The sequence below is a fragment of the Symphodus melops genome, assembly GCF_947650265.1.
Source record: "Symphodus melops genome assembly, chromosome: 6".
In the NCBI taxonomy this organism is placed as follows: Eukaryota; Metazoa; Chordata; class Actinopteri; order Labriformes; family Labridae; genus Symphodus; species Symphodus melops.
The window spans coordinates 10,529,778-10,546,196 of NC_136696.1; the positions used below are offsets into that span (position 1 = coordinate 10,529,778).

General features: G+C 41.0%; 1 protein-coding gene across 1 annotated transcript in view; it reads right to left on the bottom strand.

The window, feature by feature from the left end:
* Nucleotides 1-1,125: 1,125 nt before the first annotated feature.
* Nucleotides 1,126-16,419, bottom strand: part of vps9d1 (VPS9 domain containing 1) — a gene marked incomplete at its 5' end in the record, with an annotated part of 31,235 nt that continues 15,941 nt past the window's right edge. Inside the window, 4 exons of the mRNA XM_079345591.1 lie at nucleotides 1,126-4,463; nucleotides 6,358-6,474; nucleotides 8,964-9,068; nucleotides 15,115-15,199. Of these exons, the coding sequence (XP_079201717.1) occupies nucleotides 6,363-6,474; nucleotides 8,964-9,068; nucleotides 15,115-15,199 (302 nt within the window). The 3' untranslated portion in view covers nucleotides 1,126-4,463; nucleotides 6,358-6,362. The remainder of the gene's footprint in view (nucleotides 4,464-6,357; nucleotides 6,475-8,963; nucleotides 9,069-15,114; nucleotides 15,200-16,419) is intronic.

Sequence of the window (16,419 nt, forward strand, 5' to 3'; positions counted from 1 at the left end):
ACGAGAAGACACCAACTCCATCATTATTCATAAACTGGGTATTTACTGGTCTCTGGTCCGCATGAAAAAATCTGTGAGCTAACAATCAGCATTCGTCTTCATATTTTGATAGTTTACATTTTTTATGGATAAATTGCTTTTAACAACTGGATAAAACAACAGTGTTGTTGACACAGGGCTTAAAAAATATCTTGTCTTGGTATTCTTCTCCCTGAGTTGTAGATTTGTTTGACCTCAGCTTAAATTATGGACAGGCGGCAACCGACTGTCATGAAAAATGAAGTCAATGTGTGACTTCACACAAGTAATCCTTCAGTTCGTGGAGTGTCCCCTCGAGGCAGGCTCCAGGAGAAAGTCGCATACACACCACAGCCCAAAAACGCCAGTTCTTACAGTACAAAAAACATGTTTACAGCCTGGTACAAACAATGACAGGTCTGAATAGTTATTGTCATCTTGGACACACATGGTATGGAGGGGTGAATTTGATGTAAACTGCTCCATTTTGATTTTATGAATGATACCCGTTACCTTTAGTTAGGCATGTTGCCGACATAATTGACAGGTGGGTGTGATGTAACGGTTTGTCACAAGGTTTAAAACCCACCTCTGCTCCACATCTAAGCCTCTCGTTGTGTAGACTGAAAGTTTGGCTGAGACTGCATAAACATCATGGCGGCGGCTGCTGATAAGCCTCTGGAGCCCCCAGCAATATCAGATGGATGACATCACTCAGGCTTCTTCCATTCATACATTATTTACGGTCTATGGTTATGGAAAAAATGGCTACATGTTGTCTTCCAAACTTTGTCAATTAAAGTAATATTAAATAAAGTTTGAGGAATTCTTTAAACCTCTACGAGTACCACATAAAGTCATTGTACGACCTTTAAAATACTGCTAGCAACAGCCAAAGACTACAAAAACATAGCATATTAGCATTAGCATATTAGCTCTGTATGGTTGCAACAGCGGAAAAGGTCATGTTTCTTATTGGAGTAATTATAACTTCTGTTAACAACATGTAATGTAGCATAAATAACTTCATAAGGAACTCTTACAAGTGAAGAAGCTCAACATCAGCTCGGAGCGCAACAAAAACAAAAAACTAAAATGATTGAAATATTTCTCCAGTCTCTTTATTGACCAGTCTCTTAAATACATTCATCCTTCCCATTTCAATATTTCCCTCCTTTCACTGCAAAACAGTTTAATAATGAAACATTTACATTCTGTTTTATGAAAGAAATGCACAAAGAACAATGGATTATTCTCATAATTAAGGAGCTTTCCACTTTGCAAAATATAGCATCCTGCTGTTTAAAGTAGAATTTAAAGCAGCTCTTAGGACATCTTTTCACATTTCTTGGACAATCAAAAAAAAAGAAGTAAAGTAAATAAAAAGAACATTGAATATTTCAAAAGGTTGTCTCAGTCTGTAAATAAAAGTGAAGGAAAGTGTATTAAAGCAGAGTATGAATTGCATATTTAATTACCATGCATCCATAATTCATTACAATTTTACTGATGATCACCAACTTTCAAATTTTAAATGAAAGTTTCATAAATTGCCAGCAAAAAAATGCACCAAAGCAACATATTGTACAGAGCATACAGAAAGTACTTAGAGCTCTTCTTCCACCTTTTATGTTACAGCTTTATTCCAAAGAGGATTCAATTAATTTTCCCCTCAACATTAAACACACATAACACCATAATGATGACGTGAAAAATTGTTTGAAATTTTTGCTACTTTATTACCAATAAATAACAAAAAAATCACATGCACAGTAAAGTGTATAGCCTTTTCTCAATACTCAATACTCTGGCACCAATTACAGCCTCAAGTCTTTTTTTGTATGATGCTACAAGCTTGACACACCTATTTTTGGGCATTTTCTTCCATTCTTCTTTGCAGTTCCTCTCAAGATCCATTAAGGTGGATTGGAAGCATCGGCGCTCAGCCATTTTCAGATCTCCCCAGAGATGTTTGATCCAGATCAAGTCTGGAGCAATTCGGGGTTTAGTGTCTTGCCCAGGGACATGTTGCTTGCAGGAGCTGGGGCTCGAACCCTCGACCTGCCGGTTTAAGAGATGACGACTCTATCCACAACCGCCCCTTGGTCATCTTCTCTGTGTGCTTAGCGTCGTTTTCCTGTTAAAAAAATGAACCTTCGCCCCAGTCTTAGGTCCAGAGCACCCTAGAGTAGGTTTTCATTAAGGATGTCTTAGTTCATCGATGCATTCACCTTTCCCTCAATCCTAACTAGTCTCCTACTCCTACTGGCCAGGTCAGGAGCGGTGCCTGGTTTCCTCCAAACATGACACTTGGCATTCAGGCCAAAGGGTTCAATCTTTTTATTCATCAAACCAGAGAGTTTTGTTTTTCATAGTCTGAGAGTCCTGAACACCAGGTGGGCTGTAATGTGCCCTTTACTGAGGGGTGGCTTCCGTCTGATCACTCTACCATACAGGCCTGATTGGTGGAGTGCTGCAGATGGTTGTGTTTCTGGAAGGCTCTCCTGCCCTCCATAGAGAGATGCTAAAGCTCTGTCAGAGTGACTATCAGGTTCTTCGTCACCTCCCTGACGAAGGCTCTTCTCCTCGATCGCTCAGTTTGGTCGGGCGGCTCTACAAAGAGTCCTGGATGTTCCAAACTTCTTCCAGTTACAGATGATGGAGGCCACTGTGCTCACTGGGACCTTCAATGCTGCAAAACATTTTCTGTACCCTTCCCCATATCTGTGCCTCGAGACAACCCCGTCTTAAAGGGTCTACAGACAATTCCTTTGACTCCATGGCTTGGTTTGTGCTCTGAAATGCACTGTGAACTGTGGGACCTTACAGACAGGAGTGAGCCTTTCCAAATCATGTCTTGTCCAATAAACTGAAGATGGACTCCAATCAAGTTGTAGAAACATCCCAAGGACAATTTCGAAACAGGATTATTTTTTATAAAGAAGCACAAGAAGAACAATTTTTTGACTTTGTCACGATGGGGTTTTGTGTGTAAAACGTTGAGGAACAAATTTAATTTTATCCATCTTGGAATAAGGCTATAACATAACAAAATCTGGAAAAAGTGAAGAGCTATGAATACCTTCTGGATGCACTGTATTTGTTTGGACGATTCGGTTCCATCACTGTTATCATACACATACAAACATACAAGAAAATAAAAAAAAATGGAAGTCTACTGAAACTTTTGAGTTAATTCGTACACAAGTACAACGAGATGCCACTGACTGCCTGGATGGGATAAAGAAAAGAGAAGCAACACTCACTCAAGTCAACATGATTTGGAAAAGGAAATGCAAAAACATCAGAATCACAGACTGAGGTCTGCATTTTCCTGTATTTAAAACCAAACAGTTTGAATGGCTTCATAGAAAAGTGTTTTTTTTTTGTAGTTTCAAATATCAGTCAAGAATTCTGTCCAGTCATATAAAGTAAAACATGACAGGTTATAGACATCAAGAGAAGCATCGGGAAGTGGATAAAAAAAAAAAAAAAAAAAACAGTGAAAAAAATGTGTCAATGTCTTTAGCTCTCTTTGAAATGGTACAAAGATTTTTCACCTTGTTAAAAAGATTTAGATAAATAAATACAAAAGTTGATGTACACAATCAAGGCATCAAAACAATAACCTTTCAATCTGGAAACAATGCTGAAAAATAAATGAAAATTGTCAAATAATTGTTTTCACTTTGACGAGCAGTCCCTGTGGCTTGTCAAGCAAATTGTGACATGAAGCACACACTTCAAAAGTATACAAAGTGTGATAGTGGTACAACATACAGTTAGTAATAGCATACAGCATGAAGCGTTATCCAACATGCTGTTACATGCAAACACAGTGACTGACACAAGAGACACTGCAAGCTGAAGTTTAAAGCCCACAGCAGATATTCCTTCTGCATGTCATCTGTGACAAATGCACCCTCAGCCTGGTAGGGAAGTCTACAAATACATCTACTGTCTGAACTAAAAACAATCATCCAGTGTAGCATGAACCCTGAACTCATCATCGCCCAAAGTGTACATATTAATATCAGTCATTCAGAGGTGTTGGACGGATTTCCAACTAGTCTTTCAAACAGACAAACCAATGCATTAATAATGTATTGTTATAAAAGTGCCTGTTTTTGTAGGTGAGTAAAAAAGCTACAATATACATTTCAATTAATAAGTTCAATTTAACAGAAAAAAAAAAAAATCAGGTTTATGTCTTTTAAGCAGTCATAATAAACGTCATCATCCCTTCAAATGGTTGCCTCGAACATCAACCGCACACAACAATCCCTGTAAAAATCCAGTGCAAGTCACTGCAATATCATCGCTCCAAAACAGATCTTTAGGAAGTCCCAGTAAAGTCTAGTCTGGCCATATGCAGGGTTCAGTTTGGTTAAAAACCACTCACAGGTTCATGGTGAAGAGACTGGTTGAGACGAGCTGGATTAGTTCTGTGTTGGAAGAAGAGCAAAAGGCAGTCCTTCTGTTAATATTTAGTGCGTCTGTATGATAACAAATGTTGGTAAACTACTAAGGAGCAGCAGGTTAATCAGGCCGATTTTGGGCCCACTTCCCCCCTTCCCACCAAAGTCAGCAAAGGTCCGACTATCACTAGATGTAAAGATTATCATGCCAGGTTCTCCTGTGATGTATGGTGCGTTCAGAGTAATTTTATCTGCTCGGAAGACGATCAGGAAACCCCCTTTCTGAAATTGTAAATATTAAATGTATGAAATATTTGACATCCGAAATCCTGTTGTGTGGGGAGGACACTGAGGACGGCCGAGCACAGACTGTGAATTGTCACATGGAACCGAACACCAGCCAATTAGGAAGCATGCTAACTGTGGCAGGAAGCACAACAAACATTACCATGGCGACAACAGCAATCACAAAGCATAAAGTTAAATTGACGTCATGAATTCAGGACCAACATGAGTTAGATTAAAACGTGTCCAGTAAAACAAACTAAAACAAACTCGTCTGACTGCGCGAGTTTACATGTTGTGATAGTTGAGACTCTGGTTGTGGGGGCGAATGAATCAGCGAGTGTGTGGTGTGGTGAGTTGATCATCTCATTTGCACACCACACACTATGAGATCAGAAGTGTTCATCGGTCATAATTGTTGTAATGTGTGGGCTCTCTGACATTTTCAAAATGGTTTTCAGAAGTTGTTTAGTGTGTACCGGGCATAACGCTGTTTCTCTGGAGCACAGTGGCTAATGCAGATTGAACTATCAGGAGGCTCCAGTGACTGCAGGGTCTTTAATCTCTGCACTTTTACAAGTGCTGTATTCGTGGTTTTCTTCTGGCTTGGCCAACAAAGTCCTTTTTGTTGACAAAAACGATGGTTAACTGCGCATATAAAGTCATTTCTAACTAAATCTCCAGTGAGAAATACTGGTGCTTCCTGTTTTCAGTAACCTGGCAGGTATGAAGCTCTCTGCAGCACAGCTGGCTTCAAAATTAAATATTCATCAAATCTTACAAAACTAGCTTCTAATCTAGAGGAACCATTCGGTCACTGAGAGGTTTGGAGGATGTCAGTTGAGAGTGTCACATTATATAAAATGTAGTGTCGCTGGGCCCGTCACTCTGAGTAGCAGTGTGGAAATATTACCTTGGGCACGGCCACCCAGGAACACGCTACTTCATGTATCCCTCTTTCTCTCACCACATCTCTCCTCACAACTGCTCAGAGGATGCGTCACAGTTTAGTCAGGCCGAACACACAAGGAACGCACCAGCGCTTCAAATTCTAAACACTTTATCAATCACAGCAGGGAAAATCATGTTGACACTCTGCTATTGAAACTGAAGCTTCTAACACATGTTTGCCTGAAATGCACATGAACAACAGGCAGAGATGTCAATGAGGGGGCTGCTCTCAAGCAGTGGAGGATTTGGTGCCTTGCTCGAGGGAACCTCTGCAGATTATGTAAATTGACATCTCTCCAATACAACACCTTTCCACACTTTGGTTTGTCCCAGAACTTGAACCTGCGACCTTCTGGTTCCCAAACCCCAAACCCCTTCAGGCTTAAATTAAAATCCCATTTTCTCTCCTCACTTTTGGCCTTCAGTGTTTTGCATTGAGCTACATTTTGTCTATAATGTACAAGTATAGGCAGATAAATAATCTGACATGAGGTCAAATTTCCATTTAAACATTTCCAAAATGTAAACAGTAATATTTCTCGATGCATCAGTTTACACAAGCTTTGGTTTTTATCGAGAACATTTGAGCAGGGCATGAATGAAGTACATTTAATTCTATTTTCAACTATCACATTTTTCATCACCGACATGGAAATAAAAACACAATTTATGGACCTTATTTTACCTTTTTCATATGAGCTTGTTGGCAGACAGGTGAGCTCCTGCTGTGTGCAAAGACTCAACATAGGCCAAGGCACTCTGCAGGGAGGTGAGACAGTAGCCTTCCTCTCCTATCAAGTAGCTGAAAAAGAAGCAGGTGGACAAGACATCAGTTATCAAGAAATAATAACATCAAGACAAGTGTCAAACAGCAACACAACAGACCATAGTTCTCTTCACAGAGCAGAAATGACCAGACCTGCATTTTACAATAGTGCCTAAAGGAGAGATTATATCTGCTAAAATCAGATTCTTTTTTTCTTGATAAGATTTGTATGTTGTGAGTGTAACTTTTGCAGGTCTCCCTTAAAAAAAAGAAGTTTTTAACCTCGGTGGACTTTTCCTGGATAAATAAAGGTTAAATACAAATAAATAAATAACATTGGGAAACAGTGAAGTGATGGATACAGGATTGAAATGTCAGAGGGAAAGTGATGAGGAAGCAGGTTTGATCAGAGACAAGAAGAGGGCGGCTGGAGAGTGAAGTCAACTCTGGCTGACCTTTAACTAACGAGAGCGAGACACGAAGACGACTGAAGCAAGGACGCAGCACTGCACGGACAGACACGACGACTTGAGTGGTTGGGAAAGGAGATAAGATGTTTATCCTTTGACCGTGGTGAATTAAATGTGGCGTTAGCTTTGCAGATCACCCAGTGTTTCCCTCTATGTACCATCGCTGCTTTAAAAAAAAAGAAAGAATTTAAATAAATAATATTCTAATAATTTTCATTGGCAAAATTCGGACTTTTCTCATCTTTTGCAATTATCCAGGAGGGGGGTTATGACAATAGGCTGGTTTTTGGTTAATTATTTTGTCCAATAAATGTTAAGAATTACTTTAATGACACAAATGTTTAAAAAATTGCACGCAGCTAAAACATTGTTCCACTTCATCACCCATCAAACTCCACCCTCGAGGAAACACTGTTACCCGAGTGTTCATGCTGAACTGTAGCATTCAAAATCTCACTGTAAACATCATGAGCTTCATAAAGAAATCTACCAGAAATTTAGGACACGATAAGAATCACTAAATGAAAACAGAACAATGAGAAAAGGAAGTTGCTTTTAAATACCAAAAACAACTTTTTCCAACAATCCTTTTTCATTTTACATTAACTGGATATACCATTTGTTTTTTTTATAAATGTAGGCTTAGCACAAACACAACCCTTATTCTGTTCTTACTGTGAGAGAGGTTGAATGTCGTGTGAACCTACTCTCTAATTTGTGTTTATATTTTTTTGTACATTGTGAAACACACCCAGCTCTTGTTGATGTTTTGCCTTCCCTGTACAACCCCTGTGATCTCTGCATTTACAGATGGAGAACCTCTGTTGACTTCATATGAAATGATAGGAACAACTCTAAATATAAGAATGACAAAATAACAACTATTTTTTTAATCTTTCACTTTGCTACCTGATTCACCTTTTTTTAGGCTTTTAACCTTAAATGGTTGATTACTGTCGACATTACACAACATCCACTGACTGATAGCTGCCAATGAATCCCTTAAAGTGACTCGGCTCTCGTGTCACAGCCTTTTGGTTACACCCCTCCTTTTACTTGAACCGAACCCACTGAACTACATAAACATCCAGCTGGATTTTTAGAGAAGAAAAACCAAATCCCAAATATCCTGACATTCCTAAACCACTGCCAATCTAACCAGACGGCTTTTATAACCCACCGGTTTTTATTGCCACAAGCATGTGGGCTATACTCGCACGCAATCACACCGAGTATCTCAACCCGAAACAACCAGACCTGCAGACCTGTCGTCCTGCTCTGCTTCTCTTGGTATATGCTTGGTGATAAAGTATTATAAACTTAGTAACTAGTAAATGCTGTCGATGAGCAAATTGTGAGCAGCGAGCTTTGGGTGTGGTCTACTAAATGGGCCGATGGCCTTGTTCAGAGTGAAACACTGCAGAGGTCGAAAGGTATCTGATGCATTGTGGGTTGAGGAGCAATCTCATGATGGCCTGTTAATTTGTTAATGACGTTTCACAATGTCCACAAACTAAACTCACTGTTAGGAAAAGAGTAATAAAAAGAGATTCTGACACTAACAATCGACCGTCTCCTGCTCTGGTGATGACTATCACTCAAATCAGTGAAGCGACATTTGACCCTCTGGTGTGCTGTTGCAATATGAGCAAGATGCACACTTTTACTTTCTGTGACTTTGTAGAAATCTAATGTTTGTACATCACATATAAAGAGGAATTTAAATGATTACAGGCATTGTATACGTATCTGTTATGTAACCAGGTAAAGCCTCATTGAGACCTTGCAAAGAGAAAGCTCTGAACCTTTGTAACCCTTCAGTATATTAACAGTGATGACTTGTGTGCACGCTGCCTGGGACTTGTATCACGCCGACTTAAGGCACGCAAGTTCTGAGTGAAAGACCTGCTGCTGAATTCTTCTGATTTGAGGAGGGGAATGTGCAGAAAGACGTTCCTTCAAACAGCGACTAACAGACACACGTTTTTGCATGTTTTGGTGCAAAACAAAGGAGATGTTTATTAAGCATCTTTTTCCATTCTGGCGATGACTCACCCTTCATGAATGAACTCCTCCAAAGCAGCACACTCAGCCACCAGCTGAGGACACTGGCACCGTAGAGCCACGAAAGATAGGATTGGCAACAGGTCATCTGCTCCGCTGTCAGAAGAGAGGGAGGGGGGGGGGGGGGGGGTCAGTAAAAGAGGAAAACAAGAAGTAAATAAAAAGAGAAGAAGAGGGAAAAAGGAGTGACAGTGGGGTAGCATGAGCTCCCAGAGGAACAGAATGGAAACTAAATCAAATGTAGCTCTTAATGAGATAAGTGTTCAGGGAGGGAAATGATAAAGTTTTATTTTCCTCTCCCTGAGACCTTTTGGGAGGACAGAGTGCAGTCTGGGAGATGATGACAGCCTGATAGCATTCTCCCTGTGTGCAGACAGTGACCATTTGTTTACCAGGACTCACACGCAGGGCTAACTGCTGCCTTGCTACTTTGCGTGAGAACGTGGGTTGCTGGCCCTCGACTGACCCGGCTTCATGCAACTGGATATCCTGCTCTTGCAGGTTCTGGAAAGGTTTGGGGAGGCTCATGTAACCACAGAGAGCTGGACCTCACATGCACAATCACAAGCTGAATTATAATCTTCTGTTTTCACTACTGTAAAAACACACACACACACACACACACACACACACACACACACACACACACACACACACACACACACACACACACACACACACACACACACACACACACACACACACACACACACACACACACACACACACACACACACACACACACACACACACACACACACACACACACACACACACACACACACACACACACACACGAAAAAACGGGTGTCTCTGCATTCCAACGACACAAAGCACTCTTCTCACATGAAAAAATGGTGATTTCAGAAAGGACAGTATGCTCCATTATTGTTTTTTTTTTCGATGACTCAATTTTTAGTGGAGAGTACAAGAAGTCAAGAAAAAATACAGTAAAGGAAAAAAGGGCGAAACAATTCTTAATAGCGCGATGCAGAAGAGAGGTGACCAACTTTGCAACACAATGGAAGAGAGAAAAGAAAGGGAGGTGGACAAAAGGCGCACGCGAGAACAAATGAGCACCCAGTTGGTCAAGGACAAAGAGCGATGAAGATGGAAATTCTGGTCAGAGATTAAAGGAGGGCAGGGAGTACAATACAATTACAACCTCACACAATCAAACACAGATTGTGTGAGATTGTAATTTAGTAACTCAGCGGGGGACCGTGGAAGTAGGCAGAATGAAAATGGGAGACAATGAGGAGAGCGAAAATATGACATGCAAAGATCACTTCAGAGTCTCCGAGGAGAGCATTAAAATCCTGTTTATGTCAGAGACTCAGGAAAGAAGGGGAATAAACTCCTGGATAAAGTGATGTGTTGGTTTCTTTTTTTAGTTGGAATCAAAACGTATCACTTCTTTCTGTATTTTACTCAGATTAGTGCTGCTTTCCTTAAATCAGTAATATAATGTTTTAAAACACTGACAATCAATTCCAGTTCTGACTGGAGTCTGTTCACTGTATTGATCTGCCTCATGAGCCCACTCTAAAGCCTGGCTCAGACTGCAGGTTCATCGGGCCGAGTTGATCAAGACTATCGCAGGACCGATCCCAACTCCAGGCTGCTCGAAACCAGTTACCAGACTATCTTGTCGTGCGAGTCGTATAAAAGATCCAATCCTTATATCCAAGATCAGCTCGGAGATCAAGGCTCATTCCTTCACCCAAAACGTGTTCTTTCCTCTCTCGACAAAACGCATTATAATGTCAAACTTAACCGCAGGCTACATCGTTTGTGTGAAGTCAGGCGAGGCGGTGCGTTCCTCCGCTGAAGACAATATTCTTAGTAAAATCCTGTAGTGTGTGACGTGCCATGATCGTCATATCTTGTCGGGTGAGCGGGCTTGAGATTATGGAGAAGAAGAATATCTGATAAGATCCTAAAACGTTATGGAAAAACTGTGCGATAACACCCTTTTTTTTTTTTTTTAAAAACACAAGATCTTAAAAAACATTTTAACCGGGCGGATCAGAAAACAAACGCTGATAGTGATGTATCAGTGTTAAGACTTTACAGGCTGAAGATACAGATGCTGTGGTTTTTACAATAATCCCCAATAATCAAACAGTCCAGTGGCGTTCACCTAGGGATGATTTAGCCTCTCGGAGCAGTGACACATTCTGGGAGGCTTCTGGTGGAGCCAGCGGTTGATCAGGAATAGTGTGATTTCATGCACTTGTTTATTGTTTATTGTTATTGTTTACAGTCTCCCTCTTTTAACCTGGAACTAATCCACAAACAGAAACCAGAACACTTGAGACACTCAGGACCTTCTGCTTTTTGTCGATATGTTTTGTGATCATATGCAGGATGATTAATCCGAGTTAAGCCTTGATGGAAAACACTCGGTGTGAGTCACAGAAAAGCCACCTGTATTAGATGGATTAGAGAGGCAGTCACACATGGAGCCACAATCAGGACGGAAAAAATGTTAACTCAGGCAGATCGCATGCAGAGAAACAGACAGTTGACATAAACACTCTCCAAGGAGCTATTTATCAAAGACAAAATCAAAAGTTCAGTTCCCCTCTCACTGTTAAGGAGATTTATGGGGAGCGAGGAGTGCCAGCGTTTTTTCTTGCATTTGTTCCTCTGAAATGCTGCTTTTGATTCACACAATTTATATGTGAGCCAAACCGCAAACACGATTACAGATCATATTCTGACATGTCAGACACGATCGTATTCTTGGTTCCTAAGTAAAAACAATCATCTTCTTCTATGGTTCGCTCATGTTTGACTCCAGTTTCCGTGTGGCGTGACTCAGGTTTCATTCCTTGGATCTGTCAGCGTGTTGTTTATCCGAACTGACGAATATGTACACAAAGTATTCTTCGTCTTCTCCACTTTCTTTTTGTTGGGTTGTTAGCTTTGAGGCGCACTGTCCCTGGTCAGGTCTTTTACTCTGCCATCTCAGTTCACTTTACACACACGACAACGCAAAGAGACATTTATGGAGCAGGAGACGATCAGCCCTCGATGAAGAAGGAAACACTCGTGCATTTGATTAAGGAGCGAAAAGGAATAAAAACAGACAGGATATCAAACAACTCTGCTCTTGTTTTCAATCCCTGTCCTTCTCATACTGGATGTTTGAGCACTACATGCATTGATTTTGTGGACATTGCACACAAAAAAAACTTCATCCACATGATGTTAATGTCAATGTTTTAAGCCCCATAAAAAAGCCTTAACCCAAGACCGGCTCTCCAAACAACCCAGTGAATGCTTCTATTCCAGGTCTGAGATCTCCGCCCACCGTATAAAAAAATATTGGCTCTAAGTTTGTTTACTGTTGTTGTCAAAGTTTCAGTCTCCGCTTGTACAATATTGATGCTAAATATTTTCAGTCGATGAACTTACACATGAGAGTCGAACTCGGGGGTGACAGGTTTAGTTAGCAGCGCATCACTGCGCTTTCTCTTGAATGTGGTTCAGAGGATAATGTGGAGCCACGACCAGAAGATAAACAGCTTCCTCAGCTTCCATCTATTTGTCGGGGACTCAGTCAAACTTTGTCAACACGGAACCATTTAAATTGGGTGCACAGTGCACTTTATGTTCTCAATTATGGGTGCTACAACAACCCACTGAGCCTTTGTCTGGCTCTCTGTGCATCATCACAGACTCCACAAACCTCAGTCTCTTTTCCACCCGAAGCCCCTTGTTGGACCCTGGGTCTGTTCCAAATCCAGACACAACGACCCACTTTTAGGCCTGGCCAGGAAGAGGCACTCAACAGGGGGCAATAGACCTAGGAGAGCCCCTGCTGAGCCAGGCATATCTGAGCACTGATGAGAAGTGACAGGATAGCGACCACAGCACCGAGTCCTTAAATGTTGATTGGGCTTTCAACTGGACGTTAGGGCAGTCTTTCACTTTCCATCAAAAGGATGAAATCAATGAAGAGAGGTCTCTGATTCGAAGTGGAATTAGGGCCGGAGGAAGAAATGATTTTTAAAGAGGAGTTCCCATTACATGTACGTCAACAACAAAAACAAACTTTAGAAGTCTTACTCCACGTTGATGGGTCAAAACTGACTCAGTAACAAATGTCCAAAAAAAAGAGACGACAGCAAGTAAGGCGTTACGCGTTACTGTAAGACGCTGGGGACGACGAGAAGAAAGATGAAGAAGAAAACACGAGGAACCAAGGTGGGAAAAAAGAGATAATGAAAGTGTACTCAAAGTAAGAACAGGTGAGGTGCCTGTAGACGAGCTTTGATGAAAAACATGTTTTTATAATGAAATTGCTTTACTTAACATTTGTATTGATTATAATCATCGGGTCTGTTAGTTTCAGACGGGGAGGAAACTAGAGCTGGGTGTTGTCAAAAAATCTTTTTTGGGTCTCTATTCAATTCATAATTGATTTAATAATATGCACAGGTGACAGAAATACCAAGAAATTCATCTGAGTTGCTTCTGATATTTGTTAAATATCAATGTGTTCATCATTTGTATTGATTGAGAACAAACCCACTAAAATGTATTTTAGTGGATTCAGTTTTGGTTCGTCACACATTTTGAGCCGTTTCCATAAACTAAAGCCAATAAAGATCCCCAAATTACTGACCTTTACCGTCCTACTTTTTAGGACCCTTCTGTTGGGGTACTAAGTATATCGATCCGACCGTAAGAGGTGGAGTTAAACCCTGCAGGCCATTGATTGGTCCCGTACAACAGCAGCATTAAAAAAAAAAACGCACAACACCGTCGTGTTTAAATATCCAGTCGATTGTTTTATTGGTCTGTATTTCTCCTCGCGGCACACGGCCTTCTCTGAAACAAAGCTTGATTGTGTTTTGTAACAAAGAGCCACATGCCGATGCACAGTGTCTCACTCAGAGGTGTGTTAACTGTCCTGATATCAAGCGTCTGTAACGCAAAATACTATGTTTATTAAAATCAGAATTTATAAGTTATTTCCCTCGATTCTTTCATTGACTTTCCTCTCTCCCCTCATAAAAAAGAAAAAAAATGAAAAAAAAGTTTGCAGCGGTGGTCACGTTTGATCCCTTAGTGCAAATAATATAATATTCGCGGTCGCGGGGGCAGCAGTCTAAGCAGAGACACCTGGACTCCCTTTGCCCCAGACACCTCCTCCAGCTCTTACGGTGGGACCCCGAGACGTTCCCAAGCCAGCCGAGAGACATAGTCTCTCTAGTGTGTCCTAGGTCGACCCCGAGGACTCCTCCCGGAGGGACATGCCCGGAACACCTCCCTAGGGAGGCGTCCAGGGGGCATCCGGACCAGATGCCCAAACCACCTCAACTGACTCCTCTCGATGTGAAGGAGTAACGGCTCTACTCCGAGCTCCTCCCTGGTGGCCGAGCTCCTCACCTTATCTCTAAGGGTGCGCCCAGCCACCCTACAGAGGAAGCTCATTTAAGGCACTTGTATCCAGGATCTCATTCTTTCGACCCAAAGCTCATGACCATAGGTGCATTTTTCTACTTAGCCCTAGAAGAATCCTTTGTAGAGGAGTGTGCTCCAGGTAAAGAGCTCGTGAATCACGGAGGGCATCATAAGTAAAAACAAAGTTAAGCTCCGACAACGACCCAGAGCTGATGTTGGAAGCAGCGACCTCTGCTGTGCTTCCTGCTGAAGAGCATTGGAGGAACACGAATTATAAACTTGAAAATGCTTTTTCTTTCAACTTAAAAAAAGAATACAATAGTCTTTCTCTTAGGTGCATGCTGAGTTTTTGATGATCGTTACCAAGATACCCTTCAAACAGGAAGCTGATGAAGTTGATGAGCATAGAAAATGTTGGCCACATTGCCCATTCTTCACTTGAATGAAGTTCTACTTTACAAGGATTCAACCAAAAGACCAACACAGTCACTACAGCTCTGTACAGCAGCCTTTCCCTCCACGCGACGCCGAGGCATAAACTAGGCTTTATTAATCGGTCAACTGTTGAGTGTATTCTATCAGGTTTAAAGTGAAGATGGTTCCTCTTTTCAGCACTTCAGATTTCTAATAAAAACTCTGTTGACGTGGGGTTTATGTGTGTCGGTCTGCAGAAATACAAACATCACTGAAAGGGTTTGCTTCTTGAAGCTGATGGTTTACTCACATCGCAGCGGTGTTGGGTGTCGAGTCAACTTCGTGAGGAGCCCTGTAATCCTCAGCGCAGGCACAGATCAGCCGTAATGTCCTCACTGTAAAACAGCAGGAAGCCATTAAAATAAAGCCTGTGTACAATGTCTTGTCTGAAATTGATACCAAATCAGACAGACCAATATGTAATTTTTTTGAATGGATACAGATTTGGATATTAGGGATGAAAAAAATCTGATTCATATATCTTGACCAATATCTTCTATCCTGAGAGATAAATAGATATACACATTTACTGCAATGATCCCTCAAATGCAGTTATCAAACATTTAGAACAGATATTTAATCAAGACAAAATAGTCACTCATCTGGAAAGGAGCTAGACATGTACATACATGCCTGCTTGACACCCTGGAGAGTGATAATGTTTGTTATAAAAGCAAAACCAATAAATACTCGATTTGCTAATAATGCTGATAATATCAGCGGGCCAGTTCTGCTCATGTGTAGGAGGAAATAACTCCATGAAGGCCTCATCCGTTGATGTCCATCCATGATACGTGAAGACCATTTTCACAACTCGGTTTTATAAATAATAATTAAATTCATTTAATTCAAAACACTTTATTTGTCCCCGGGGGGCAATTCAAGATCAAGAATAAAGTTGATGTTGATGTTCAACTTGTTGAATAAGTTGAACGAGAATAATGTCTGATAAAAAGATGACGCTACTGTTGTTGGCCTTTGGTCATATAGTGGGAAAAAATAAGAAGCAGTGGAGAAATCGCACTAATGGGTGTGAAAGCTTGGATACTTCAGCGACAGGCTGGAGGGGCTTTCCCTAACCTGCGTCGAGAGCTGGAGATAAATGAAACCTCGAACAGCCAATCACATGTTGACTTGTCCAAAACAAGAGAGTCAGGGCCTTTAGGACAGCACATGTAAAACCTACCTAATATTATATACAGTCGGTGGGCTTTGAAGTCTTAGCTGATTGGTGTAAATAAGCAAAGAAAAGACACACTGTCAGAATATATATATATTTTTTTTAAACTTCACTATTACATATCTCACACGTTTTTAGATTGTTGTTAAAGGCTGAATGGGCGACATTTTACACAAACATACAGTAGAAATCCAGTATACCCTCTGAAAATAACTCTCTGAGTACAACGAGCGTGACATTGAGCCCCGCTGTCTGTGACGCTGTCTGAGCCGTATCTACACTGTGCTGACATGGCCGGCTCATCTCCTAGGGTATAAAGTGAGGGACTAGAGAAGAAGAATAACACACTGTGCTCACTGCTTATTTGAATGTCAC